A 26657-nucleotide genomic window follows, 5' to 3' on the forward strand; every position below is an offset into this window, starting at 1 on the left:
GTGTGTGTGTGTGTGTGTGTGTGTGTGTTTCCGCAGGTTTGGAATCCTGGAGCGCTGTAAGGAGCTGGTGGAAGCTGGATATGACGTCAGGCAGCCAGACAAAGAGAACGTCACCCTGCTGCACTGGGCTGCTATCAACAACCGCTTAGAGCTGGTCAAGTAAGGCCTTTAGATCTCATCTCAGTCTGACAACGAAAAGAAAGAAAGAAATGGAAATGTGTTTTGTGAACACATCTACTGCAAATGATCACAACACACCAAATTGGGGGGTATAATTATTTATTCTAGACAATTTCTTGAATCTATACATAAAAAAATACTACAATTGTGACAAATGATCAGTTTGCATTTTATATATAACCAACACAGGCTTTCTTTCGGCACTTAAGTTTATGAATAATAATGCAAATAATTAACAAATAGTAGCTAAACAAAAACTGGAAACCAGGGAGACAAATAAATGAATACAAATAATAAAAACCCACAAAATATTTTGAAGTATGATCTTTACATCTGTTCTCTTTTGTTTTCTAACAGGTATTATATTTCCAAAGGAGCAATAGTAGACCAGCTGGGCGGAGACCTGAACTCTACTCCACTTCATTGGGCCATAAGGTGACTATATGGCTGTGCACGATATAGAGCTGGGTTGGGCTGCTTTGCTTTGTTTTGCATATGCATTATTTTACTTTAGTTTTGGTTTACCAGCAACCACTGGTTAAAGTTTACCTGCATTAGAAGAGATTATGCACTTTGGCAGTGTGTCCTCAGTGAGGCTACGTAACTGTTTTACAACTAGTCTGCTGGGTTTTTTAAGACTTGTCCATTATCATGTTTTTGTTTGAATGACCAGACAGGGCCACCTCCCCATGGTAATCCAGCTAATGAGATATGGAGCAGACCCCTCTGTTGCAGATGGAGAGGGCTACAGGGCTCTCCACCTTGCTATTCTCTTCCAACACATGGCAATAGCAGCTTATCTTATAGCTAAGGGACAGGTCAGACATACACATCACTTTATACCCCACTCTTTCTCTCTGCAACACTTCTGTTTTCACTCTTTCTCTGATTACATTTGCTTCTCACTTTGCGCAAGTTGTGGTTTTGTTTCTCAATTTCTCCGTTGCCTCCAGGAAGTTGACGGGCCTGACTGCAATGGACAGACGCCGCTAATGTTAGCAGCACAGAAGATTATCGGGTAAGGCCTCTTTCTCTTTTTTTAACCCCAGTGCTTTGATTGCTTGTCTTGATAAGAAATTAAGTATAATTTGTTAGCATAATCCTTTTTTTCTGATTGCTAAAAGTATTCTGATAGTATCTAAATGTGCTGTAACAAAGTAAGATGTTTCCTTTCTATCACAGGCCTGAACCAACAAACTTTTTAATCAAAAATAATGCCTCCGTGAGTGCTGTGGACAAAGTCAACAGGAACACTCCACTGCACTGTGCTGTGCTGGCAGGAAATGTAGATGCTGCCCACATCCTGCTGGAGGCTGGGGCCAGTGTGGAAGCAGAAAACATTAACGTGAGCTTCAATAAATTCAAACACTTTTTTTTTTTTTTTTTTTTTTTACATTATTGTGAGTGCATAATGTTGGAATACATAAACAGACTATTATTCTTATTAACCTTTAGCTGTAAAAGGCTAAATGGGTAATGTCATCACCCTGTTGGTCAGGCAGGCAAGCGGTGAGGTGGGCGCGTGAACACTTAAGTTTGTGAAAGCGATAACTCGAGAACGAGGAACTGTAGGAGTTGATCCCACAGGTGCAGCTACTGTCATATGAGTTTGAATCCCGATGATAAAGTCAGTGTTCAGAGGTCAGGTTTTCTAGGAGACGTAGGATTTTGAACTGGATACTCTGGGTGTATATTCTAGGAGCACACTGTTTTGTTTTTCAACTGAATGTGTTTGCTTAATCTCTGCATGAGCGCTTTGTTCACTATTAAGTAAGTAAGCCATCTTAGTAGATCAGGCCAAGTAACAGGTACACCTTGCTTTCATCATTATTCAGCTCTAAATGCTTGCATATGAAATAATGAATAGGCAATGCACAGTATTCCTACAGTATTCCATTAAGTCTTGATGCCCACTATAATGAAGTCTGAGTTGCTGAGCTCACTAAAAAAAAACAACCAAGATTTTCTTGGAGAATGCACTGAATAGTATTGCTCACTCCATGTCTCTGAATAGCTTTGCATGTATCTGCAGACTGACAATAAATAAGCTGTTTCTTGATTCATTTACTACAATAGAAGTATGCCCTTAAACTTGAGTTTAACACAAGTTAAACTTGGGTTTTTTGCACTGCGTTTGACAATAGAGTTCATGTACTCAGCGTAAACAGTCAATTATAAGAACTACAATTATACCCACTTTTGAACTGAATCAGTGATTCATTTTTTCATGGGGTTCTTGATGTTCTTCTTCAGGGTCACACACCCATCGACTTGGCTCACCAAGTGCACAGCCCGTTGCTCATGCACATGCTCAATCAGGTCAAACGGGAGAGGCTTCGTTCCAACTCTCGCTGCCTGCGAGTCGTGAACAGATACAGGGTACGTTTGTTTTAAATAACACGTTTTTAGCAGTCTACAGTGACTCTTCTAAAAGAATCCTCTCCCTGTATTTCTCAGGTGTTTCTGCAGTTTTTACTCTGCACGGCTTTGTTTGGAGGTGTTGGTGCAATAGTGGATATGAACTCAGAATCCTGGTTACTCAAAGGGATCCTGTTGGCCTGTGTGATAGGTGTGATTAATCTGGCTACAAGGTGAGGATACACTTCCACTGATTCACGAATGTACTCTACTGTTATTAAAACCTGTGTTATTGATTTAGTAATGAATGTTTGCATGAAACAGGAATTTCCCAGGCTCAGACTTTCAGTCCAACCTACAAGCTTCAAGTCTCATGGCTTCAATCTTTTGGATGCTTGTCACCTGGTGCCTCTGGTTTATGCCAGATATCCTTTGAAAAAATGAAACCACACCTTAAAGCATTTCCTTTGGGAGAAGCAAGTCAGTACCAGATGAAAAACATAAGCAAGACTCATGAATGCACTTGATGGATAATGCTTTTAAACCGGAAGATTCTCTGAGGGTGTGTGTTTTGTTTTGTTTTTTTCTTTCTGTTGTAAGAGCGATGCATAGTTTTATCATCAGTAAAGAGAAACAGATCTGTCATTGGAGGCCAATAAATTAGGCAACTGGGTTTCATTCATATTCTGATGACAAACTGAACAGAGACCTTCTTAACTTGAAACTCCACATCAGCCTAGTGCCACAGTACAGGTACTGTTCACTCTGAATGCCACTGCTTTACTCTACTACTACCTCCGCACCTGCAGGACGGACCCCGGCTTCATCAGAGCAACTGAAGAGGAGAAGAAAATGGTGAGAAGGACAGAGTTCAGAATATTCCATGTAAATGTTTTACATGGAGCTGAGCTATGTTTTGTTCCTCTGTGTTGACAGAATGTGTTGGTGTTGGCTGAAGCCGGCTGTCTGGACCCCAGGATATTGTGCACCTCTTGTATGGTAAGGCCGCTGACCTGCAACCACCTCTTTAATAACACTGCACCATTAGAACTGTGACAACCAGTACTATTTTATACCATGTGTTTTTACAGATAAAGAAGCCAATGAGAGCCAATCACTGCTTCAGCTGCGATGCCTGTGTGGCCAAGCAGGACCACCACTCCATCTGGACCAACAGCTGCATTGGTAACACACAAGCCTGTTCGTAACTTTCAAATTACGCAACAGCAGGAAGAACTGTCAAACACGAAGACAAATCTGAGAAAGTCATGTCTTATTTAGGAGGTCTAGTATATCAAGACTTAAGGGATGCATTAAAAAACTATACAGTATTTTTTCTGAAGATAAAGTGCTCTGATCCCTAGTCATTCATATTATTGGAGAGCATAATACTTTCCCATAAATGTCCAGTAAAGTGACTGGATTTTTTTTTGACGCACTGCTACTAAATTATCACCTTTTTTAATTTTTTGCATCTTTTAATCTGATTATTTTCTTTTCCCCAGGTGCGAGGAACCATCACTACTTCATCCTCTTTCTGTTCTCCCTCGTGCTGATGGGAGCCTGGATGTTGTACGGCTGTGTCATGTGTGAGTTCTGCAACAGCTAGTGTAGCCATGCCATCTGACACGCTATGACCTTTACCCTGGATGAACATGCCTGTGTATGTTTCTTTCAGACTGGTCCGCTCATTGCATGCTGCATTACGAGGAGCAGGGCCTGTGGGGTACCTTCTCTGGCCTGATAGGGTGCTCTCCCTGGCTGCTCTGCATCTTCGTCCTGGTCGTCTATCATACAAGTTGGTCTACTTTGACCCTGCTGCTGCAGCTCTACCAGGTGACTCGCTGTTTGGAGTTTCTTAATGGGGTTCTAAGGCTCTGTATATCATATGGATATAGTATTCACTGTCACGCACATATTGCGTTTTCTGTAAATGTTTCAAAATAGGGGATTAGTTGGCAGAATTCAACATAAATTACTACAAATTCTGTGTTTTGGGTGAGACCAGAGAAAATTCCCGGCTTTCCATTTTGTTTTGAGTGTTTGCTTAATCATTTTAAAATATAGATGGAAATATTCAGCTTTGGCCTTCACAAAAGTCTTTAAATTTTACCCCAAGCTTAGTTCTTTGTTTTTCTTGCTCTAACACACAACATACCTCATTTTGTGTGTGTGTGTGTGTGTGTGTGTGTGTGTGTGTGTGTGTGTGTGTGTGTGTGATCAGATTGCATTCCTGGGACTGACGGCAGTAGAGCGAACAAATCTAACACATCGCCAGAGGAAACTCGGGCAACCTGTCTCTCTGAGACAAAATCCATTCAAGTGAGTTGCATGTAGTTCTTCTTGTCTTTATCGTATAACTTATATCTTGATATTTACAAATTGTTTGCTTAGTTGTCTGTAGCAACTTTGAGCCATGGGCTCTTTAGGATTTACTGGCAAATCATGTGCTGTGCGTTTTGTTTTGTTTTTTTTTAACCTAAACTCGTACTTTATGTTGTCGGTCAGCTGAGTCACTTTTCTCTGATTCTGTGTTCATAGTTTGGGCGTGGTGAGGAACCTGGTGTCGTTCTTCCATCTCCGCTGTTGTGGACTCTTCAAACCGGTCATCATTGACTGGACACAGCAGTTCCAACCTGGCCACCAGCATGTGTTCGGTCACACCGACATGGTCTGACCTCCTCCACGCTCAGGGTCAAGGGTCAGACTCTGGACCAAAAGCACAGACATTTATTTATTGTTTTTTAATGTGGTGGCTCCTTGTGGAAAGAGACTGCAATACTCAGAATTGGGAAAACGCAAAGAAACATGTAGATATTTGATTCAGTTGCTGTTTGTACAGACTGCTGCTGCCTTATACTTGACCAGTGTAAGTAAAGGGAAAATAACAGAACCTTTAGAGGCCTACTTGTGATGGAGGTTTTGTCCTGTTTTTATGAACACATTAAAACTATTTTTACTATCTGTTCAGAAAAGAAGAATTGGACTTTGTATGTGTGGAAAAATTGGTTTTATGACTTTTGTAAAAATTGCATGCATTTAATACAAATGACCACTATAAAACTTCAATAAAACGATGTTGTGCCTGTCTTTTTAACTGGTTCTGAGTGGATTTGGGCCTCTGAGTACAGCAGGGGATGACGAACAAAACAAAGACACAAAAGAAAAGAAGAAACAGGTCAATACTTCTACTCAGATAATGCTATTAAACATTGAAATAAAGTAGAAAAACGTACTTTTTGGCATACAAATTGTTTTTTTTCGTGTTAAATTGTCTGTGTTTGACAAATGTGCTGATTTTTCACATGTGATAGCAGAACTGAATTGGGCATGCACAGGATGAGTCACATCATTTGAAACTTAGCCCTGATTGGAGAAATTGTAAGTGTTACAACTGACCCACGTTACAACTATCCCCGGTCTCCCCTACTTTGGCAAGGGTCTCAGCAGGTAAGGGGGGCAAAGGTGTTTCTGCAAGTGACACACGGGATGGAGCCCCAGCATTCAATGTCAGAGATGGAAAGACGGGCGGAGTTTCAGGATGTGAGACTCTTAGCAGTCAGGACACCAGTGAGGTTGCCGCTACTTCTGCTGAAGTGTGTGAGGAGTTTGGCCACACAACTACGCCAGTACAACTACAACAGGAAATGGATGTGGATGGAATGATCCACAGTGACAGGAATTTGTTTGGGGATAATGAAAGTGTTTTTAAGATTCCACATACAAAAAGGAAACCTAAGGACTCTAAAGGTGCAAAGCCAAAAAAGATGCAGGCAAACAAAAAGGGTGGAAGAGAGAGTGATAGTGATAGAGAGTCATCTGACTCTTCTATTCCTGATGGTCAGAGAAGTAATGGGTACAGTTTAGAACAAGAGTTTTTTGGAAGTAACCAAAGGAAAGCGAGATGTGGTTATACAAGATTTTTTCCCTGATAGAGAGTTGTTTCTTGATTCAGCTAAATGGTTGATATGACAAAGGACCCCTGATGGTTTGAGGGACACTGAAGTGTATAGACTGGTTCTAATTTTCTGCATCAGTTTTCGCAGAGTTTGATGCTATACCTGACAGGGGGAAAACAGCAGATACGATGCTGTATTCTTGTTTTTTTATGGATCTTTTTCTGTATGGTTATGAGTAGCTTTAAAATCCCATCCTTGAACCTTAATGGTGCAAGGGACATGGAAAAAGGGCGATGTATTTTGACCTTTTAAAATCTAAATGCATTGACATAGCGTTTGCTCAAGAAACTCATAGTAGTTTTGATATCGACGTTCAAAACCTTGGTGAGAACATTTTAAGGTTGGTTTTGATGTGGGCCCTGTATGGGGGTCGCTGTACAAGCCACCATTGACCAAGAAAGCTGGTGATTTACAGTGGCGGATTTTACATGGTATCATTGTCCATCATTAACCCTGGGTCTTCAGATGCATGTCCTTTTTGTTCAATGAGAGAAACTATTTTTCATTGTTTTGTACAGTGTTTCAGATTGATTGATTGATTTTCAGTACTTAATGGTATTTGGGAATCCTTTGGAGAAGTTTTCACACAACAGTGTTTTATTTTTGGTTTTTCATATGACACAGGGGAAGAAGAAAAGAGGGACAATTGCTGATTTTTTTTCTTGGGCCAAGCAAAGTTGGAAATTTACTTGAGTAGAAAGTACAAGATTGATAATGGACGAAATACTGATTGTGTTGAGCTCTTCAAAAGTGTTTCGAGAGCAAAAGTGATGTTAGAGTATATAAATATTATTTCAATATGGTTGGACTGGGTGTTTTTCGAAATCTTTGGGATTATAAAGGTAGTCTGTTTACTTTAAATAACTCTGAACTTGTGTTTAGCAATGTGTTGGTTTGAACTGACTGTTTGGTTCACTTTTGAGTGAATAAATGTGTTTTTAAAAATCAATCAAAATCTTTCTTTCTTTCTTTCCTCTCCCTCAGTCATGTCTGTCCCATCTCTAACAACTGAAAGTAAAATAAAATAAAATAAATAATAATAACAATAAATAATAATAAGGTCAATCAAATTGACCAATATGGCAAGGCCATGATGATCCACTTGGTAAAGTAAATCCATTGGGCATCATTCTTGGCCTTCAGACAGTAAATCTGATGGCTAAAAAAACAAACAAAACTGTGCATTCAGATCATAATTATGATTGCAAAAGGATTGAAAAAAAAAACACGCAGTAAAGATAGCATTATTTTACTTTAAAGCTATACTAAATGAAGCCAATCATATATCCTGGAAAAAAAAACTTGTGCGAGTATTTATTTTTTTCTCTGACAACTTTTAACTTTTACTTCCTACATTTTGACAGAAATATTTGTACTTTCTATTTCTTATACATACATACACACACACACATATATATATATATATAAAAGCAATGAATTTATATATATTTATTGCTTGATAATTTAATGTACAATAAAAGATATTTTATAATTAAATATTTCAAAATGAACAATCGCTTTATTCATAAATACTTCAAATGGAATGGATTTTAAGAAAAAGGGATTAAACTCAATAACAACCTGACTTCAAAATTAACTGAAAATTAATAAATTCAAATAAAAAATAACAATAGAAGAATATAGTTTTTAATTTTGGCTGCCATGTCACAGTCACGGCGACAGACATCACTGAATTCTCTTTGATGACAGCTGCAGATGTTCTCTGTTCAGAACTGAAGAAGCTTCTCGGATGAGAGGTGCAACATCTTCAAGCAACTTAAAGAAGTCCAGACACGTTTCTTTACAAGCTCCTTTGACTACGATGACCTGGATGACTGAGAACCTTCACAGACAGATTTTAAAACCTTAGCAAAGAGCAAAGGCAGGAAGTACCAAAGTACTTCCTGCCTTTACTTAGTTACTTAGTTACAAATACTTAGTATAAAGTATGTTTGGGGAGTGTGATTGTGTGTACAGTGTCTATTTGTGTCTGTCTCCACGTTGGGTGAGTGCCAAGTATTTATTTGTCTGTGTGTGTGCCTGTTCATCTGTGTCTATATGTCAGGTTGGGTCTGAGACTCCACCTCTCTGGGTACATCTCAGGCCCTCCAAGGTATGGAGGCCTATCTCCCCTCACCACACTCGCTGCCAGGTGACCCCTTGTCTGGGGCTCTCCTCAGCTCTTCCCAGGAGGGTGGCACGGTTGCCCTTCCGATGGTCCTCTTTGGGTGTGTGCACACAGGTGTACGCATGGGTGTTCACAGACACAAACTACACCTTTCTTGGCTGCTACCTCAAAGCACATTGCGTGCTGTTGATGTTGCGTGCTGCACAATAACATTCAGTGTTTAGTATCTACTGTCATTTACTCTTAGCTAGATTATTGCAATGGTGTTGTGTTTATTATGTTGCTCTCTTTTTTGTTTGTTTTCTCTTCTGCTTTTTCTTCTCTCAACAGGTGATCCAGATTATTTTTTTGAAGTGCCCTTTCTCACTGTCTCTCTTCCCATCTGTTTTTCCTTCCCTCCCTCTCTTTCTTTCTTTCTTTCTTTCTCCCTTTCCTATCCCTCAGTCATGTCTGTCCCATCTCTAACAACCGAAAATAAAATAAATGATAATATGGCAAGGCCATGATGATCCACTTGGTAAAACAAATCCATTGGGCATCATTCTTGGCCTTCCGACAATAATTCTGACTGCTACAGAACCAAACAGGACTGGCAAAAAAACAAGGTTACAGGTAACTCTGTTAAAATTTAATGTAAGCCATGATATGGAGACACTTTTATCTGATGAATTTTTTTTCTGTGTGTCGTCAGCTCCGTTAATTCAATAATACGAGATAGCCACTGTTGGTTCAACGAGTCATCCAGTGTCGCTCTGCTTGGCTGCCAACACATAATTTTTCTGGAAATATTAACTCATTGTATTTGTTTATCGCTTGCTGATTTGATATTCCTATTAAGGGGGCGCACAGAATTATGATTGCAAATAACATGTAGTAATTCAGTTTAGCAAGAAAAGTCTTTGCACCACAACAATAACAGGGGACAAAATACATTCAGGCACGTTTGTTATCATCAAAACTATAAAAGACAACAGAAAGCTGTTGAGCTCTTGTTCTTATGCTCTGCTCTTAGTCTTTCAAGATGTTTTTAATAAACTGCATTAAAACCAATTTTAAAGTAATAAAATGCTTTTATTCTGCATTGAACCATCACAAGAACAATTTAGCCACTTTTAAAAATAATTTTGAATTTACAGCAGTGCAAAGGTCTCCCTGAGACAGCTGCCGCACGATGAGTGGGAGGCTTATTAAAAGCATGTTTTTACTGTCGTTCCTCCAGCATTGCAGCGTTGCCCAGTCCAAATCCTTTGGGGCCAAAGTTTTTGGCATAACAAACTGCAGAGAAAAACGAGAATTGACTGAGTCAATAATCAACATTTAGAGGTAGTTTTCAAATATGACCTGTGTGTACTGTGTGCTGCTTTGGTTTTTTCCTGTAGTTCTGGTTAAATATTAAATGTTCTGGTTTTAAAGTGCAATGAAGATAAACAAGAACCATCTTTACAATGTGTGTGTGTTTGTGTGTGTGTATGTGTACCTTTGCAGTACAGCTCTCCATCCTTATCTGTCACTGTGGTCGACTCGAGGCTTTTACCACACAGAACGCAGCGGAAGCAGGTTTTATGCCAAGGCTAAAGACGCACATATTTGTGATTATTAATAACAAAGTGCTACAAAGTTCCTTACATGATATTGTCACACAGTGGAACTTTATATTTATCTTTTATATTGGTTTCATTTCGATTTTTTTTAGTTTATTTGCGAGTTTAGTTTTATGATTTTATTCTTCTGTTTGTATTGCATGGTTTTTGGTGTTTTATTTGACATTGTTTTAATCCACTGTGGATTGGCTGAGCATGGGACAATTAGCTGATAGGGATCACCTGCTGAGGTATGGGTATGTCCAGAGGTGGCCTATCAGCTGTGTAAAGACCTAAGGCAGGCTAGCTGAGCACTGGAGGAGAGAAGCCCCAGACATGAAGAGGAATGCAAGAAGGCCAGGTGAAAAAGAGTTGGGAGACAGTGGGAGACTGTTGCGAGAAGTGCAACAGTGGGAGGCGCTGCGTGTAATCGACCTCCGGGCAGATGTGTACCTCTGCCTGCATATGTGAATAACACTCTCCCCACTGTCGTATGACGGGCACAGCCATTTTGGGAAAGGGCCGCCATAGTTATAAGCCAGGGCCTCTTCCGGGATGATTGCTCTGGCCCCTATTTATTTATTTACAGGACGCGGACGCGAGGGGAGCTGTGGTGGCATCGCATGAGGGACTCCGATGCAGAATGCGAGCTGGGCTGGGATGTGATGGGCCCAGTGAAGGGACAAGAGGGGGATAGGAGGATGCTCTTCGTCTGCTTGAGATGAGGCTGGAGTGGACTCCGCTCTGGGGAAGGAATTCCTGGCCAGCTGGTGGACCCATAAGGAACATGTGGCACACTTACATCAGGCGCTAAGTCTTGATTTCATCGTTAAGTGGCCTAAAGAGTCCAAACTGATTGGGTTGGGGGTTTTTTTTGGTGTTGTGTCTTTGATTTTTGGTGTACTCAATAATCAGCAATAAAAACATACATCTAGAAGAGATACAAGGTGTGAATTTAAATTGTTTGTCTGATTGGGCAACAGCAAGTAACTTTGAATTTAAGTCATACTTTAGATGCACACAAAGAATAACAGGATGGTCCTCACCTTCCCGGCTCCCATCACCTTCTCTGCTGCATAGACTGCTTTGGAGCATCGAGGGCAGCGATCTGAACTTCCAAACTTCTGGGACAATTTATTGGCGGTGGATTTTGAGGAGGCTGGTCGAGGTTTGGAGCTAGAAAAGAAACGCTGTGTGATGTCATCTTTGGTCAAAGTAGATTTTTTAAAGCAATTTTTCTCTTTAAGGTTATTTGCCTCTGCACCACTGTTTCGGTCATGGTTAAGGTTAAGGTTATAAGGTGCTCTGTCTTTATCTGTCATGAACACTTACTCATGAGGCTGAGGGCCTGCATCCTGTCCAGGAGGATCAGAGCTCAGAGCGCCAGCTCCTTGCCCGTACCCATATCCTTTCGGCCCGTACTTTTTGCCATAACAGGACTTGCAGTAAATCTCAGACTCATGCGCAGCAACTGTTGTACTGTCCAGCCCCTTTCTGCAGCTCACTTGTGTGAAGGAAACACACACATTTAGTACCATGCTGACCATGAGACTGTGTGAGATGTTTTCAGTAGAATGTCATGGTGGTATAATGGAGGTTAAATAAAGCACCCACCTAGCCAGTGTTATCAGTCAGCAGTAACATTACACATAGTCTGATGTCTTGTATTTCTATTTGTAGAAAGAGAGGGGATCATGAGGTGAAAGTTCGAGAAAAGATGAAGACTCAGAAGATGGGTGAGCTTTTCACAGAGGCCTTTCTGAGCTCCCAGTGGAACAATCTAGCAGTCACACAGGCTACTGACCAGCTGGAGAGTGTATGTTTTGGTGTAGGGGACAGTAAACTGGGAAAGTAAACTGTCACTGAGTGATCCAGTTAAGCACTTGTGGCTGTATGAAATCAGCAAGCAAGCCAAACAGAAGCAGGGTGGAAGAATCAAAGAAGCTTTGCAGGCAGGTCATTAAACACAGAAAAATACAGGGGGACTGCTGAGTAATGATGCAGGCCCAGATGGGATACACAAAGGTGAATGGAAGGAGGAAAATAGCTGGGGGGGGGGGGTTAAGTGTAAATTACTTCTATCACATATCTGCATGATTCTCCAGATCCACCATGACACCCTCTGTTGGGGCAGTGCGGGTCTGCTTACTGCAGATGAAGCAAGTCTTGTGGAAGCTCCTTGCATTACACTGGATCTCTTCTGCATGGTACACTGTCTTCTCACAGGCTGCACATTTGGCTCCTCCTCCCCAGTTTGGCATCTTCAGGAGTGAATCAAAATAAATGAATAAAGTAGTTCAAACAATCTATTGATCTGTTGTCTTGTTTTCCAGGCTAGAACTGAAATGTAAATATGATTTCAATTCCCAATTTGGATTTGAAACACCCTCTCTACTTTTAAGATTATGCTTAAAACCTTAATTTTTGATAAAGTTAGCCTGGATCAGGTGACCCTGAATCCTACTCTGCATTAGGCCTAGGCTGCTGAGGGTTTCCTATAATGCACTGAGGATTTCTTCTTCCCTCACTCTTTACACTCACTATGTTTTTATACACCACTCGCCTAAAGTTGGTCTTCTTTTTTCAATTCAGTTGAATTCAATTATTTTATTTATACAATTATTTTATTTATACAGCCCCAAATCAAAACAACAGTCCCCTCAAGGAGTTTTTTTTCTGACTTACTTCCTTCAACCCCAACTGCTCTCAGCAGATAGCTGCCCTTTGGTATGCCATGTTTTGTTGGAGCTTTCTTGTTAAAAGGGAAGTTTTCCTTCCCACTGTTGTTGGCATGTGCTTACTCATAGACAAGTAAAACATCGTGCAATTAAATCAGTGTCAATGTAAGGACTGACTTGATTTCCAGTATTCTGTACATGTATGTAATCATATTAAAAATCCAATTCAATTCAGTTTTATTTATGTAACACCAAATCACAACAATAGTCACCTCTTTTTTATATTGTTAGGTAATGACCCTACAATAATACAGAGAAAACATCAACAGTCAGATGACCTCCTATGACAGTGGTTCCCAAACTTTTTTGCTAGGCCCCCTTTGTTTCCAAGAAAAATCTTCGCGCCCCCCACCACCTAACACACACCCATATTTTGTTTTCAAACTCCATTGCGGTTTATTTCACACCTCAAACATTTAGTAAACGATTGAACAAAAAAGTAAACTGCAATAAATTACAGGTAGTCATTTACTACCGGTACTAGTAAATTAGTAGTAATAAACTACTAACTTTGTGAACCTACACCTTTGAAAACGCAGCTGTTTCTATGCGTTTGAGCCTTTCGTCCACACGTAAACGGCGCTTCAAATCACCGAAAACTGAGATTTTTTAAAAACTTTGTTTCTGCGTTTTGTGTGGACGAGGAATAGTTTGTCACGCAATGTCAAAGGTATGTGCCTTTTCCTACGTCAGACTGTGCGCCATGTTATGGTTTACATGAGATGAATTGCAGATAGAGACAAAATACTGTTACTGCTAATCTTAATATCTTCTGTTTTTACATGCTTACATATAGACTTAGAAAAGCAGAGGCCTCATGGTGTAATTTTACTTGTAGTTGTTTTCTCCTGTGTAATAATATTCAACATTGCTATCAATACATTTTTTTTAAATGTCTCTCTGTGCAAAATGGGTTAAAAAACATAAACAACTGTGGCATACTGTTTGTCAGTGATTTGGACAGGGGGGAAAAATTACGGCAAGATCAGCCTGACATTATTTGTACCCCGCTGTAACTTTACTGTAACATCTAACATCTCCAAAATTTCAGGATTAGTTAGTCATTATAAGAAGTGTTTGTGAACTAAAAATCAAGAATGTGGGATACTGTTCGTGATTTGGAGAGCCCAGCGTGTGCTCCCGACAGGGAAAACCAATTCTGCAGGGGAGACCTACCTTGGCACTTGTGCAGGTGAAGCCAAAGGGCAGACATGCTTCACCATTTTTCTAGTTTTTGTTTTAGAATGAAGTTGGAAACATATTTGACGATGCTTCATCTCCTGCTTTGCGTTTGTGTGGAAGCCCCGTCAAAAAGCTTTCCGTAATGCTTGCAGGGTCCAAGCTTTCTTTTTTTTTTTTCTTATGGTAAATTTACCATTTACCATTTTTTTTTCTTATCTTTTCATACCGCCACTGCCCCCCCACCAGCCCCCTCCTCGGTAATGGCTCTGGGCTCTGCTCCTCCCCAAGGGGCGGGCCCAACACTTTGGGAATCTCTGTTTTAGAGGATCTACCTCATCTACATTTTTAAATTTATAAAATTTGAAAGAGGATACTATACTGAATTTAAAAAAGGTTAAAAATCATCTCCTCACCTAAACAAACAAATAAAATCTCTATGTTTTCTGGTGGTTGTGTGTGTGTAATCTCTATGTGTACATTCCTGCATGTACGTGAATACACGTCGTCAGGATTACGAAGATTTCAAATCAAATCAAATCAGTTCTGATATTGTCTCACTGCGATGTGTCAGTTTTTAACTCTAACATCCATCCTAACATTTACTCAGGAATGGCAGCTCTGCCCTCGCTGGCGTTCTGTCTGACATCCCAGTTTGCACTAATATCAAAGGCTGCCCATCACCTCACAGCATTGGTATGTGATATTCCAGGAACAGGGGCTTAACTGTCATATTGGACAGACAAAAGCTGAGCTGTCTCTCCTTCAAATGACACTGAAAACAACTGAATATTACTGAGACAGATCCTAAATTTCACGTGAAAGTGCCGCCAGCCGTTCATGGTTGTGTATAATAAATGCGTCAATGTAAACAGAGTTCTAGCAAGAAAAATTAAAGTAGTAAGTAAAAGTATCATCGAGTACTTTACTTAGCTTGGAGTAACTACTCAAACCCTGAAAGGGAGCTTTAATACAAAAGGCAGCAGGTCCTTACCTTGACTCCAAGCTTGCTTCTGTGGCTGACTGGTGATGAGCGCTTCTGGGCTGTTTAAATACTGTCTCACCATCACCACGGTCCACTGGTGACACTTCAATGAAAGTATCCTCCTAAAATAACTTGTGACTAAGCAGGGCCCTCTGACCCTTCATCACAAGCTGAAAGAGGCCTGAACATCAGCCACTCAGACATTTGCTCTGCCCTCAGACAGAGTGCGGGAAAGTCTGACTACCAGCAGAGAAGCATTACAGGATTATATGCATGAACGGTGTATTTAAATATAACTATTGGTTGCACCACTGATGGTGAACACATGGCTGAGCTGCGGTAGTGACCTGGTGATCTTCACATCTAGTTGTAGGGTCGTGGGGTGTCATGCAATTGTTGGAAGTTTCATTCTAATATTTAGGATCTTCACCATACAGTATAAATTGCCATGAGGTGACTGTTACTGTGAACTGGTGCTATATAAATATAACTGAATTGAAATGAATTGCAGAACAAATGTTAAAGATTGGTCCTAAGCTTCCTACAAGGGAAAGTAAACACAGCTTGTCACAGACGTTTGAATACGTCAGATCTCTTTACTTATTCTACTGAAGTGATACTTCATACTTAAGCTCAAGAGAGAAGGCTTTCAGGACTGTCTCCAGTCAGCTGCTAGGCCATCAAGAGATAAGAGCCTAAAAATATCTCATGAACAAGTAGCAAATAGACATATGAAATTGAACAGAATAGAATAGCCAGTAAACAAAATCAATCTGAATAAAATGTCCACAACAGATCCACGTAAAGTAGCTTAATTCATTTAACATTTTTAAGTTAATGCATTCTGTTTAATAAAATTTTACTTCAGAAACTCTGGTGACAAATTAAAGAAAACAAAAACAAAGTGCAGAGTAAAGAGTAGAGCTTCAAGATTGAGCAATCAAGACCATGTACGGGAAGCCTATGGGAGGGACAGAACACTCACTGGTTTTTTAGACGATAGTAATACAGAGCCAGCTAATGTATCTATCCAAAATCTGCACATCTGCTAACTATTTCTTTGAAATCATTTTAATACTTAAACTCTTCTGTGAGCCCCTTGTGTCTTATGGGTGGGGGCCTCATAATCCCAGGACAGACCGTTCCTATTACGATATAAAGGTTTCATCTTAGGATAAAGGTCAGAACTCTGCAGTGGATCCTTCAAACTATGAAAGCAGATGATCAAGACCCAGAAATAATGTGCTAGTGCCGTTTCCCAGTTTTAAAAATAGTTTTAGACCCACCTGTGCCACTGGCACCAGTGGGAAGGAAAAACTTTTGACCTCCAGCAGAACCAGGCTCAGGGTGGGGCAGCCATCTGCCACAAACAATTGGGGATGAAGGGATTTAGAGAGGGAATGTAAATGCGATCTGTTCATAAGTTGGCGACGACGGCGACAAAGGATGCATTTTTTTTCTTTTCTTTTTTACAAAATACATATTTAAAATTTATTAAGCATTTTTAAATTTAGCAGGACATCAGATACAAGTGTAATTTTCTTATAAATTAATCTCACAATTTCTCATTTGTCTTAGGATGTCTTACAAATATTCACAGGTTCTCAGCAATTCCATTCAAGGGGTAACAGTTAACATGTACATGCCGTATGTGCAAAAGTGATCTTGCTAGATTTTACTCAAGTGCTGATGTCATTTTACTAGTACTGACAAACTGAAAAAAGGAATAAAAATATCCATATTAGCAGAAAATGGAAAAACAAAGCAAACAAAAAAAAAACCCAAAACAAACAAATAAAAAAAATCTTATTCTTGCATTTCTCCCCATGCCATTCTATTCCTGTGAAACAGACCACATAAGCATCACAATGAGCACGACGGTAGTGTTGATGAATATCGGGATAAACCTGCTCTTTTAGAGCTGGCTGTCATAAGAATGAAGGCAGTGAAGCTGCTGTGAAATGTTTTCAGAGGTAATGAATACTGTGTAAATGCTAAACAGGTTAAAAAGGGGAAGAAAAAAAAACACCCATCCACCCACAACATAAACAACACCCACACACACAAATATGTACTCTAAGATCCTTCAGGGCCCTCAGGACTCATCAGTGGTAACGTCCAGCTTTCTTTGAGGGATGTGTACAGTTTTGGTGGATGATTGTCCGGCAGTGTTTACTACAGCAGCCAGAGGCGAAAGGGAGACCGGTGTGTGAAAGAAGCTGTGCTGGGGGACCCCGCTCCCTTTAGGGGTGGCCATCAGGGGCTAGAAAACAGACAATAATTAGTTAGACTAATATTTCTCAACCAAATTAGTATATTCATTTCATTGATCTTATATGAACACTAAATCCTATCACCTCAATAATAAAACACTTGTTTCAGGTCTAATCAGACAATCAGAAGCACCTCTCTCAAACTGTTAAATCAGTGAGACAACTGAAACTAACTCAAAAACACCGCCAAGAAAACTGATGACATGCATGTAAATCCATGTGTGCCATGAAGTCTGAAAGCAGAACAGATTAAGTCTGGTTTAGAGGCCCACACTGTTTGTTTATACCTGCTGTACACCGATCAGGGCCACTTGATGTGGGGATACAGTCTGCTGAATGTGCACAGGGGACAGAGGTTTGATGAAAACCATGGCCCTCTGCTGCAGAGTCAGGGGGCTCGGCAATGGACTGGTCAGGGTGTTGGCACGCTCTGGAGTCTGAGGTGTAGCAAATGCACTTCCTGGGCTGGAGCTGGAGATCAGACCGAGGTTCTGCAGGGTGAAGTTTAAGATGGCAGGACTGGGACTGTTGAGGCGGTGGGCTTGCTGGGTGGCCTGTGGAGAGGCTGCGTTAGTGGGTCTTTGAAGCCGAAGGTTGGTGGGCGTAATCTCCTGGGCTGGGGCAGGTCTGGAGCCTGTAGACAGAGTAAAAGAAGTCAGTTCTGTTGTTTGGATGTTGTTTATGCAATCTTTACTGTGCTGCACACAATGATAACTGGAGACCTAACATTTTCTTGACAGTTTAAGTATAAAATCTATGTACAGTCAGAGCTCGAGCAGCACATTTAATAAAATATTTACCTGCAGTTGGTGTTTGGTAGATGTTGGGAGGTGAGATCTTGTTGCTTTCTGCTCCTGAACTTTGAACTTCCTTGTAGCTGATGAGGGACTGCTGGGAGATTGGGATCAAGTATCCAGCTGGGATTAAAGTCTGGATAGGTAGAGTAGAACAAAAGAAAATCAACAAATGAACACCTACTAACAGATCATCCTCTGATCCTTGAAGTTCTTTTAGCACTTCTACCTCAGCATGAAGCTGTCTGGGTGTGAGGGGAACAGCCCTGACTGGTGTTAATCCCGCCTCGTTGTCAGAATTTGCCACCTTCTCTTCTCTGTCCAGTAGGAGTTCCAAACTCTGCTCTAATGTCTGATTGGCTACAGCCCCGCCGGGGGTGTTGACAAACTCTGGGTCCAGGTGGAGGGCGCGAGGCGAGGGCCGACTGGTGAGCTGACCGACACGACGGGCCTTTAGGCGGGCCTGCAGGATCTCACAGAGTTTTGGCGAGGTGTCCTAGGAGGTGAACAAAGACAGGCGCTGAGAAATGAACAGTGCGGGGTGATACAGTTACATAGTTCTGTGTTGGTTATTACCAGATTATTACATAAATGGCACATTTAAGTTTTCTCACCTTAAAGGTGGGGTCAGACCTCTTGGCTTTAGAGGGGCTGCCCTCGGATGCCAACTCTGAACGCAGCCTTTTGACCCCCGAGGGACTTGCATCGGCGGCTGTGTAGCTCTTAGCTGCCGACTGGCCATTTGGGCTCTGCCCAGTCTTATCTTCAAAAGTCATAGAGCGCACTGCCAGGCTAGTTGGCTGCGGCCTGGCCAGAGGGTTTGACCTGAGCGAAGAAGGGTTCAAATACACGGCGTAGGGCCCGCTCCCTCGCTGCTGAGGTAACAGTACAGGGATCAGGGGCGAACACTGCGCGGGGATGTAGGCAACAGACCCTGATGGCTGTGCTGCCAGCAGGGCGTGTGGGATCGGGTTGGCAGTAGTATTGACTGCCTGCTCCTGAGTTGGAGGTTGTAACGGTATATGAGATGGTTCCACTGAAGTACGAGTGGGAAGCTGTAACACGTAACCTGTGTTTGCCTCTGCAGCAGCAGGCTTTAGGCCTTCATCTCCAGTCCTGCAACACAAGCAGGACAATCATTTAAATGTTTTATGTTCTTTTTAAAAGTGGATGCTCACATTGAAACATGACAAAATGTTTAATATAATGAGGTAAGTTTGTGCACGTGCAAGCAATCTCTGTGGGTCAAAAGCCAAATAAGGTAAAACGTACAGAGTTATTACTGAAGATTTAGCTTAGGATGAGTGACAGACTAAATGGAACTAAACTTACGCTGACTCCTGGTCGAGTTCAATCTTACAAATAGCAGCAAGCTGGGCCATTTTGTTTGGGAAGTCACTGTTCACTGAGGAATCACCTGAAGACAGAAGAATAAATTTAAAAAAAAAAAGAAAGAAAAGAAAATTAAGAAGCTTCATTGCATCATTCATAATAATTTGCTGGAGAAGGAACTTTTTTTTAAATGAAGAAATGTCTTTTCTGCTTACTCTTGACAGGACTGCTGGGGGCCGAGTTGATCTTGCGTCGATCATCCTGAATGCTCTTGGCGAGCTTTATGAGGGACGGGTGGCGAGTGAAGCTGCGTTTGGTCCCCGGTGACGAGAAGAGATTTTTGGCACAGTTGTCGGCGGACGCACGTGGTTCAAGTACGCCTTTCTTCTTGGGTGGGCATGCGGTTGAGGTGTTCTCCGAGTCTAGAGGAAGAGTTAAGTGCTAAGAAAACACGAACGCTACGACTACACCTTATAACTGAGGGCCAAATTTTCAGGGAGTTCTGGTGATACCTATGACTTGTGGGAAATCGTCAAGGCCGAGCCATTCGAACGCAGGTTTCCTCCCCCTTTCTTCTGCCACGTGAACTTTCTCAATGAGCTTCAGGCTTCGTAGCACATTAGCTATGTCGTACAGCCGCCGCACTTTGGCTGCAAACACACAACCAAACAGCGTTAATATTGACTAGTGAAGACACAAAACAGGAAATACACATAATCAACATTTAAAACTTCATAAGATGCCTTTACCCCCACCTCAATCATAACTGTCATAGAGTTCATGCATTGTTCACATGTATGCCACGACGCAGTCTCGATTAACCTTATACCAGGGGTGTCAAACATAAGGACCCGCCTAAGACTCCAATCTTGCCCAACTGGAGATGTTTGTAAAACTTTCGACTTTTAAATTTTAGGCTTTTAAGTCATACATTTTACAGCTTTTCATTCTCTCTTATCTCGCTCTACTGACAAAAGAACTCCCTATCAGAATTCATACTACAGCAAGTAAATAAGTAACAATACACCGTTAAATGACAGAAAGTTATTATTATTTTCAAAATCTACTGTAGAAATTTGTGTTCACATTAAACAAAACAAACAAGAAAAAAAAAAAGAAGAAGACATTTTGCCAATTATTTTTGTTTTTGTCATATAATTAAAGGACATCTCAAACATCTCAGAAATGTGTGTCAATAAACGTTTTCACACCATCAGAAAAACAAGTTTCACCGGTCTGACCCACCTAGGATTAAAGTGAGCTGTACATGCCCCACAAAGTAAAATGAGTTTGACATCCTTACACTACACCTTATTTGGATGAGGCTCTGTACTCACTCTTGAACTTGTTCTTGTCTTGATCTGCTGCCTGGTCCTCTCCAATCAGGATCTTTGCAGCCACGTCCAGACTGACCACACGAGGATTAGACACCAGAAAGAGCATGACAAACTTTTGGCTCATCACACGCAGAGATTTGTCTTTCCTACTGTTGACAGAGGCTGGACAAGACATAGGACAATAAACACAAAGGTTTGTGTTTGAACCTAACTGTTTCATTTTGTATTAGTATTTGTGTATTATCTCGCAAAATTCAAAACGACAATTTTATTGTTTATATAAAAACAAAATCTTCTCCACCTGCTTTGAATTCCACTCCTGGCAGCTCCACAAAGAAGAGCTCTTTCTGTCCGTGTTCTCCGTTCTCCAAGTCCACCACCTCATTCTCCTTCTCCTCCCCGTCAAAGTCAAACTCCTTTTCCACAAGGCGCTGGCGGATCTGCTGCATCTGCTGGCTGTACCGGTGTTCCTCGCCCACCTGCTTCAGAATGGCCAGAGTCTCAGCCAGTTTGGTTCGGCCGTGCCAGGTGTAGCGGTTCTTTGCAGAGCGGCTCACCATGTGAAGACTCTCCAGCACGTTCATGATGTCATAAATGCGTCGGCGCTCCACATCTGTGAGCGTAGGAGAAAAAATAAAATTTCTTAACTCATTAGGTAAAAGTAACTCATTGGAGGAGAAAATGAAACAAACCAGAATAACCAGATCATGGTGTTTTTGTGTATGTTTTTTTGCCTAAAGCAGAACAAGTCAACTCAGATATGATGTATCATAAGAGCTATTGCTAAACAAAATAAGTTAAGCAATCATTAGCTGCAATCTATGAGCTTAATAGACATACTGAGCTCAGTGGCCACATCATCCAGGCAGATGTCGTTGTTGAGGGCTGGGTTTGGGTAATCTGGATAACGTGCAAGGAACTTGTGACACAGAAGCCCCAGACTCTTCTCTTTTCTGCTAATCATTTTCTCTGACTCTTCTCCATTTTCAGGCTCCTGTAAAAAAAGACAACAGACAAGAACAGCTATTTTACCATCTCAACATACCAGAAGATGCCTGTGACATCAGCTCTAGTATTTTATTTGTACCTGTGTAGATTCAAGACTATCCCGCCCATCGTTGTCCATACAGAGCTCCTTTTCTCGGTTTCTGATCTCAGGACTAGCAGCGCTGATGAGCATTTTGAGGTTGGAGGTCGGTGTCCAGGGATCAACTGAACCAACTTCCCTCCCTTTTTTAGGTGTGGTGAGGGGACCCATCGTGATCTGGTTGTCCACTAAGACACCACACGAACCAGTTAATGTCTTTGGCGTTTTTGTTGTTTTTACCAATACCTAGGGTGCAACAAAACCACCATCCTGGTGAGAAAAGGAGAAGACATATTAAGATGCAAGCCTCATATTTCTTCTCTGGTTAATACTGAAATGTAAGAATAAAAAAAATAAAAAAAATTTATCTAAACGTGGCCATATTACGCTGTACTTATTAAGCTTTGAATGAGACTTCTGGGTCAGTTTCCAAGTTAGCATAACAGTTCAATAAGGATCATATGAGCTATAGTTATCTAGGTATTACGTTACCTATGTTAACGGTATAGTTCAAAACAATCAAATACTTTAAGAAAAATCATATACAAAGGCAATTCACTTAAATAGCCATAAAAAATTAAACCTGCAGACCAGATTTCTTCGTTATTATATTTATAAATCTTACTTATGTATATATACATTTTTAGAGAAAATCTTACCTCTTTTGGGGGTAAATATATTTGCCGGGAACCGGCAGTGCAAAAAATTATGAGTTTAATAATGTTCACGGTGTCAGTTTAACAAACACCATGACTTTTCTTCCTGGTAATTTTTGTCAAAGAAATCTTTTAAAACTCATCAAAACATGATTAATATTGGCGGTAACTGACGTACATTCCACCGAATCGCAGCGGTACCGCCCTTTTTATCTAAAGCAGCCAATGAGAACGAGGCGCGAGGCAGCGGAGAGGAAGTTAATAGTGTCCCGCGCAGGTAAACAGTTTTTTGAAATCCTTGGCGCGGAACGTGCCTAAAGCAACAGTGACGGCTCGCTTTAACCTTTAATACGTTTTTGGCAAACAGTTAATAATTACTAAGTTCCACCATGAGGAACGATACTTTATTTTTATGCCGAGTCTGCTTTCCGGTGGAAAAACGTCCTACGGTTAAGGGTGGGCGTCACGTACGCCAGCTACGAGTGCCCACCGTCCGATAAGAAACAGTAAAACCGGATAAACAAGAAACATTTCAACCAAGCCCAACTGGCTTTCAAGAAACAATAAGGACCAAAGTTTAGGCTATAAGTTGTTAGCAAATCAACACATCTACGTACAGTGCCAGTGGAAAAAAATCCACCAACATTTACTTTCCAGCCGTCTAGATCTCGTGTGTGCTTTAATAAAGCTCCCAAACCTTAGAGAAGTACATAAACAGACTCACCTAAATCCACGAAATGTGTCTCTCTCAAAGGAAACTTGACATCTTCGCAGTAGTATGTTATGGAGTCCAGGCAGTCTGGTCCGAGCGCCAATAAGGACTTTATTATGGGACTGCGCTTCTCCGCGTGCACAGAGGCGATAGAAACGTCAAAAATCATACAAAATTACTGCAAAGTTTGCGCGCCTCAGCTTTCTGTCTTCCTCCGCCAGTAAGCAGTGGCCTTTTGGTCAACGTTACTACAGTTATGAAAAGTTTGCCCAGTTGTGTCGGTGACCGGCAACATTTGGCCCGCCCAGTACGAGTATGCGCGCTCACGTCACACCCACCCCATACCTCTTGGCGGGGAGAAAGGCGGGCCCAAATCATCTGTAGCGTCACGTAACCTTTCACCTTCCGAGCAGGAAGTTCCATTTTAAAAGGAAGTCAAAATACAAACATTTCCTTCATTTTCAGTCCAGGTTTTGTATGCAATCATTCTCAGGGGAACGTGTTTTTCTGTTTTTTGGGGTACTCAATAATGATCTACTCAAGGATAAAAAATTCACTTAACTCAGGGGGTGACCCAGTGTTGTGTCTACACAAAGCAGAAAACTTAGCAAAGAACCAGTTTTAAATGCACTTTGCTACTAGTAGCAGCCAAGTAAACACATTATTTGTTCTAATTTCTTTTGTGTATCTACGAAAAAAAAGAGCCAAATGTATCTCAGTTTAACAGGAATAAAATAGTATTTTTACGCCCACAGTGACTTCCAAAGAGGCGTTAGTCCCAAACTTGGCTTATCTCAACATGGCGGGAAGTTTGTCCTTCAAAAATCTTAGAAAACTTGACAAGTGGAGAGCAAAAGAAGAAGTGTCAGGCTTAAAACCGCATCTAGAGCAGATAAGCAGTATCTGAGAGTCATGTCCTGTAGAAAAAGGAATAAAAATCAGTGACTGAGACCCAAGACTCAGAAATGTTCTCACTGTAAAGGTTTCTGTCAATAAGTCAAGAGAAATAATGAAACAAGAAAAAAAAAGGCTGAGGTATGCCAAATTACACAAGAACTGGACAGACTATCAGTGACGACTTTTAGAGTTACAAAAGTGGGTGTCCACAGCCGTCTGTAAAACATAGTGGAGGCTCTTTCATGGTTTAGGGTTGCATTTCAGCCAGTGGTGTTGGGATCTTGTCAAAACTGATGACATGAACACCATCCATCTATTCGCTTCCGCTTATCCTTTTATTATGAACACAGAAAATTGCATTCAGATTTTGATTCACTACACAATAATCCTAAAATCTGGAAAGTATCCAAGTGAATGAGTCAGAATGTCAGTGATCCCAAACAGACTGGTAGCACAAAGAAGAGCTTTGAACGTCCTTCAACAAAACTGGAGCACTATTACCGAAAACTGCTTAAGGACATTTCAGGAACGCTTGCCTAAGAGAGTTCAGGTTGTGTTGAAGGATACAGGTGAGGCATAGGAGAACATTTAAGGGCTCAAAACTAATTTAAACTCTGTTAACTCTGCTGTTTAGTCTTTATCTTACAGTAGAAAACATCTTAAGATGACTGTTGTTGTGATTTAGCGCTATATAAATAAAACTGAATTGATTTGAATTGAAATGACAACAACCAAATCAATTTGACACCCATTAACATAGTCACAGTCTAAAGCCTAAATCTAATTTCTGGTCAGCATGATGTTTTCTGTCACCATTGTTCAGCACCATGCATCTGCATGGGATTTGTCATCATTTTAACAGTAGGAACTCCCCCAGATTAAATTATGATGATAGCGAAAATTTCACAGAGTGCATTTTGGGTATACTTTTAAAGGGCATATCACCATCTAGTATATGAAAGGTCTCCTTTTTAGCCACATTTAGAGTCAAAACAAATTTATTATAGTCCTTATCCAATGCTCACCATGAGAAATTTCCAGTTAAAGGCTTGGGGCAGAGATGAGGTACAAGCCAACCAGGTTTCACCACCAGCACTGACAAACACAAACTAAAACAATGTAGCCGAGTGGTGGGACATGGTTCCAGTAACAGCCTCTGATGTTAACTGGCAGTCTTTCATAGACTATACTGGTAATTAACCCCCAAGCCATACCATTAAAATAATAAACAAAACACACAACTTATCTGATAATATAACTTACTGATATCAATGTGGGATCAACACTGTATAGATCACAACAACTACTGGCCTAGATACTTATGATCAAAAATAAAATAAAAAATATAATAAATAAAACAAAAACCAATATGACTGTCTAATCCCCTTTTAAATTACTTGGTGCTACCTGGCACCTTGAAGAGGCACTCAGGAAGTCTGGGGACTCGTTTTGTTGAAACACCCTTGTAAGAAAACACAGGTAAGAAACAATCTTGCAGTCAAAATGTTCACTTAAGGTATAAATTGGTTCTCCTACCCATTAGCATGCACACCAGATAAGTGTCAAAAGTAATATTTTCTGTCAACTTGCTATACTATACGCCACCGGGCCCTCTGGTGGCGCCAGTGTTCGGCAGCCTCGCCTCTGTCAGTGCGCCCCAGGGTGGCTGTAGCTACAATGTAGCTTGCCATCACCAGTGTGTGAATATGTGTGTGAATGGGTGGGTGACTGATTGAGTAAAGTGCTTTGGGGTCCTTAGGGACTAGAAAAGCGCTATACAAATACAGGCCATTTACAATACTATTCACACTTTTGGTTCCCATGTAGACATTCACAAGAACAAGCTATGAGGCGGCCAAGAAGTAAAACCTACAAAACAAAAAAAACAATTAAACATGTTAAACTTCTTTAAGTGTAACGTTTTACACAAATAATGTTCAAACTACCCATGTGGGTTATAGTGAATAAATAAGTAGAGTATTTTATCTTCCCTTTAAAAGATGATCTATATTACACACAGACATTAATAGCCAGTGTCATGATAATAGAGTTTTCCCAGCTGGTCATCATAAGCATATAAATCTTAGCTGGTGACATAATTTCAGTCCAGGTGGCAATATAATAATAAAAGGGATGGTCTTGACTCTACACGTGTGCAAATGGAATCCAACAAATTATGCTTTAGGAACTTTCAGATAAGTCAGTATGCTAAAGCTATTGTTGAAACTTTTTTATGGAAGACTGTGTCTTATTCTCAATTGTAATTAAGACTCTGATGCTGCTAAGGCACCTCTAACCGTTTTTTTTTTCTAATCAGGAAAAACATGAACACAGATAAAAAATTAAAAACTGATGGCCATCGCATCAGAATGAGCCTCATGTGGGTGGGTGCAGTTTTCTCTGTGGTGGGGTTGGGTGGACTGTCCCGGGCTCTGTGGGGCCGGGCGGCGCTGCTGCACTGG

At 40.9% G+C, this 26657-nt stretch overlaps 3 protein-coding genes across 4 annotated transcripts in view; 1 reads left to right on the forward strand and 2 right to left on the reverse strand.

Moving 5' to 3' along the window:
• zdhhc13 (zDHHC palmitoyltransferase 13) overlaps positions 1–5635 on the forward strand; it is a 9884-nt gene extending 4249 nt beyond the window's left edge. The window contains exons 3-17 of the mRNA XM_005744395.1: positions 37–159; positions 538–615; positions 854–998; positions 1134–1198; positions 1363–1525; positions 2434–2559; positions 2638–2771; positions 2863–2963; positions 3269–3393; positions 3475–3537; positions 3630–3723; positions 4044–4127; positions 4217–4374; positions 4763–4860; positions 5080–5635. Of these exons, the coding sequence (XP_005744452.1) occupies positions 37–159; positions 538–615; positions 854–998; positions 1134–1198; positions 1363–1525; positions 2434–2559; positions 2638–2771; positions 2863–2963; positions 3269–3393; positions 3475–3537; positions 3630–3723; positions 4044–4127; positions 4217–4374; positions 4763–4860; positions 5080–5215 (1693 nt within the window). The 3' untranslated portion in view covers positions 5216–5635. The remainder of the gene's footprint in view (positions 1–36; positions 160–537; positions 616–853; positions 999–1133; positions 1199–1362; positions 1526–2433; positions 2560–2637; positions 2772–2862; positions 2964–3268; positions 3394–3474; positions 3538–3629; positions 3724–4043; positions 4128–4216; positions 4375–4762; positions 4861–5079) is intronic.
• A 4040-nt stretch (positions 5636–9675) lies between these two features.
• csrp3 (cysteine and glycine-rich protein 3 (cardiac LIM protein)) lies at positions 9676–15233 on the reverse strand. The gene is made up of 6 exons (XM_005744396.2): positions 15117–15233; positions 12355–12466; positions 11538–11709; positions 11252–11381; positions 10103–10196; positions 9676–9900 (listed from the first exon to the last, which is right to left on the reverse strand). The coding sequence occupies exons 2-6, from the start codon at positions 12464–12466 to the stop codon at positions 9827–9829; spliced, it is 582 nt and encodes a 193-aa protein (XP_005744453.1). The 5' UTR covers positions 15117–15233; the 3' UTR covers positions 9676–9826.
• A 1633-nt stretch (positions 15234–16866) lies between these two features.
• On the reverse strand, positions 16867–23595 carry e2f8 (E2F transcription factor 8). 2 transcript variants are annotated; one of them, XM_005744397.2, is made up of 13 exons: positions 23311–23595; positions 21931–22200; positions 21684–21837; positions 21145–21456; positions 20844–21005; positions 20019–20156; positions 19722–19928; positions 19507–19591; positions 18789–19290; positions 18404–18670; positions 18181–18310; positions 17668–18014; positions 16867–17370 (listed from the first exon to the last, which is right to left on the reverse strand). In XM_005744397.2, exons 2-13 carry the CDS (start codon positions 22099–22101, stop codon positions 17203–17205), a joined length of 2643 nt encoding a protein of 880 aa, XP_005744454.1. In that variant the 5' UTR covers positions 22102–22200; positions 23311–23595; the 3' UTR covers positions 16867–17202. The 2 variants fall into 2 exon arrangements, with proteins under 2 accessions (XP_005744454.1, XP_005744455.1); XM_005744398.2 differs by lacking the exon at positions 23311–23595 and adding an exon at positions 22590–22767.
• Positions 23596–26657: the final 3062 nt, after the last annotated feature.

The sequence above is a fragment of the Pundamilia nyererei genome, unplaced genomic scaffold (genome assembly GCF_000239375.1).
Source record: "Pundamilia nyererei isolate P.nyererei 1_Seehausen unplaced genomic scaffold, PunNye1.0 scaffold00143, whole genome shotgun sequence".
Taxonomy (NCBI): Eukaryota; Metazoa; Chordata; class Actinopteri; order Cichliformes; family Cichlidae; genus Pundamilia; species Pundamilia nyererei.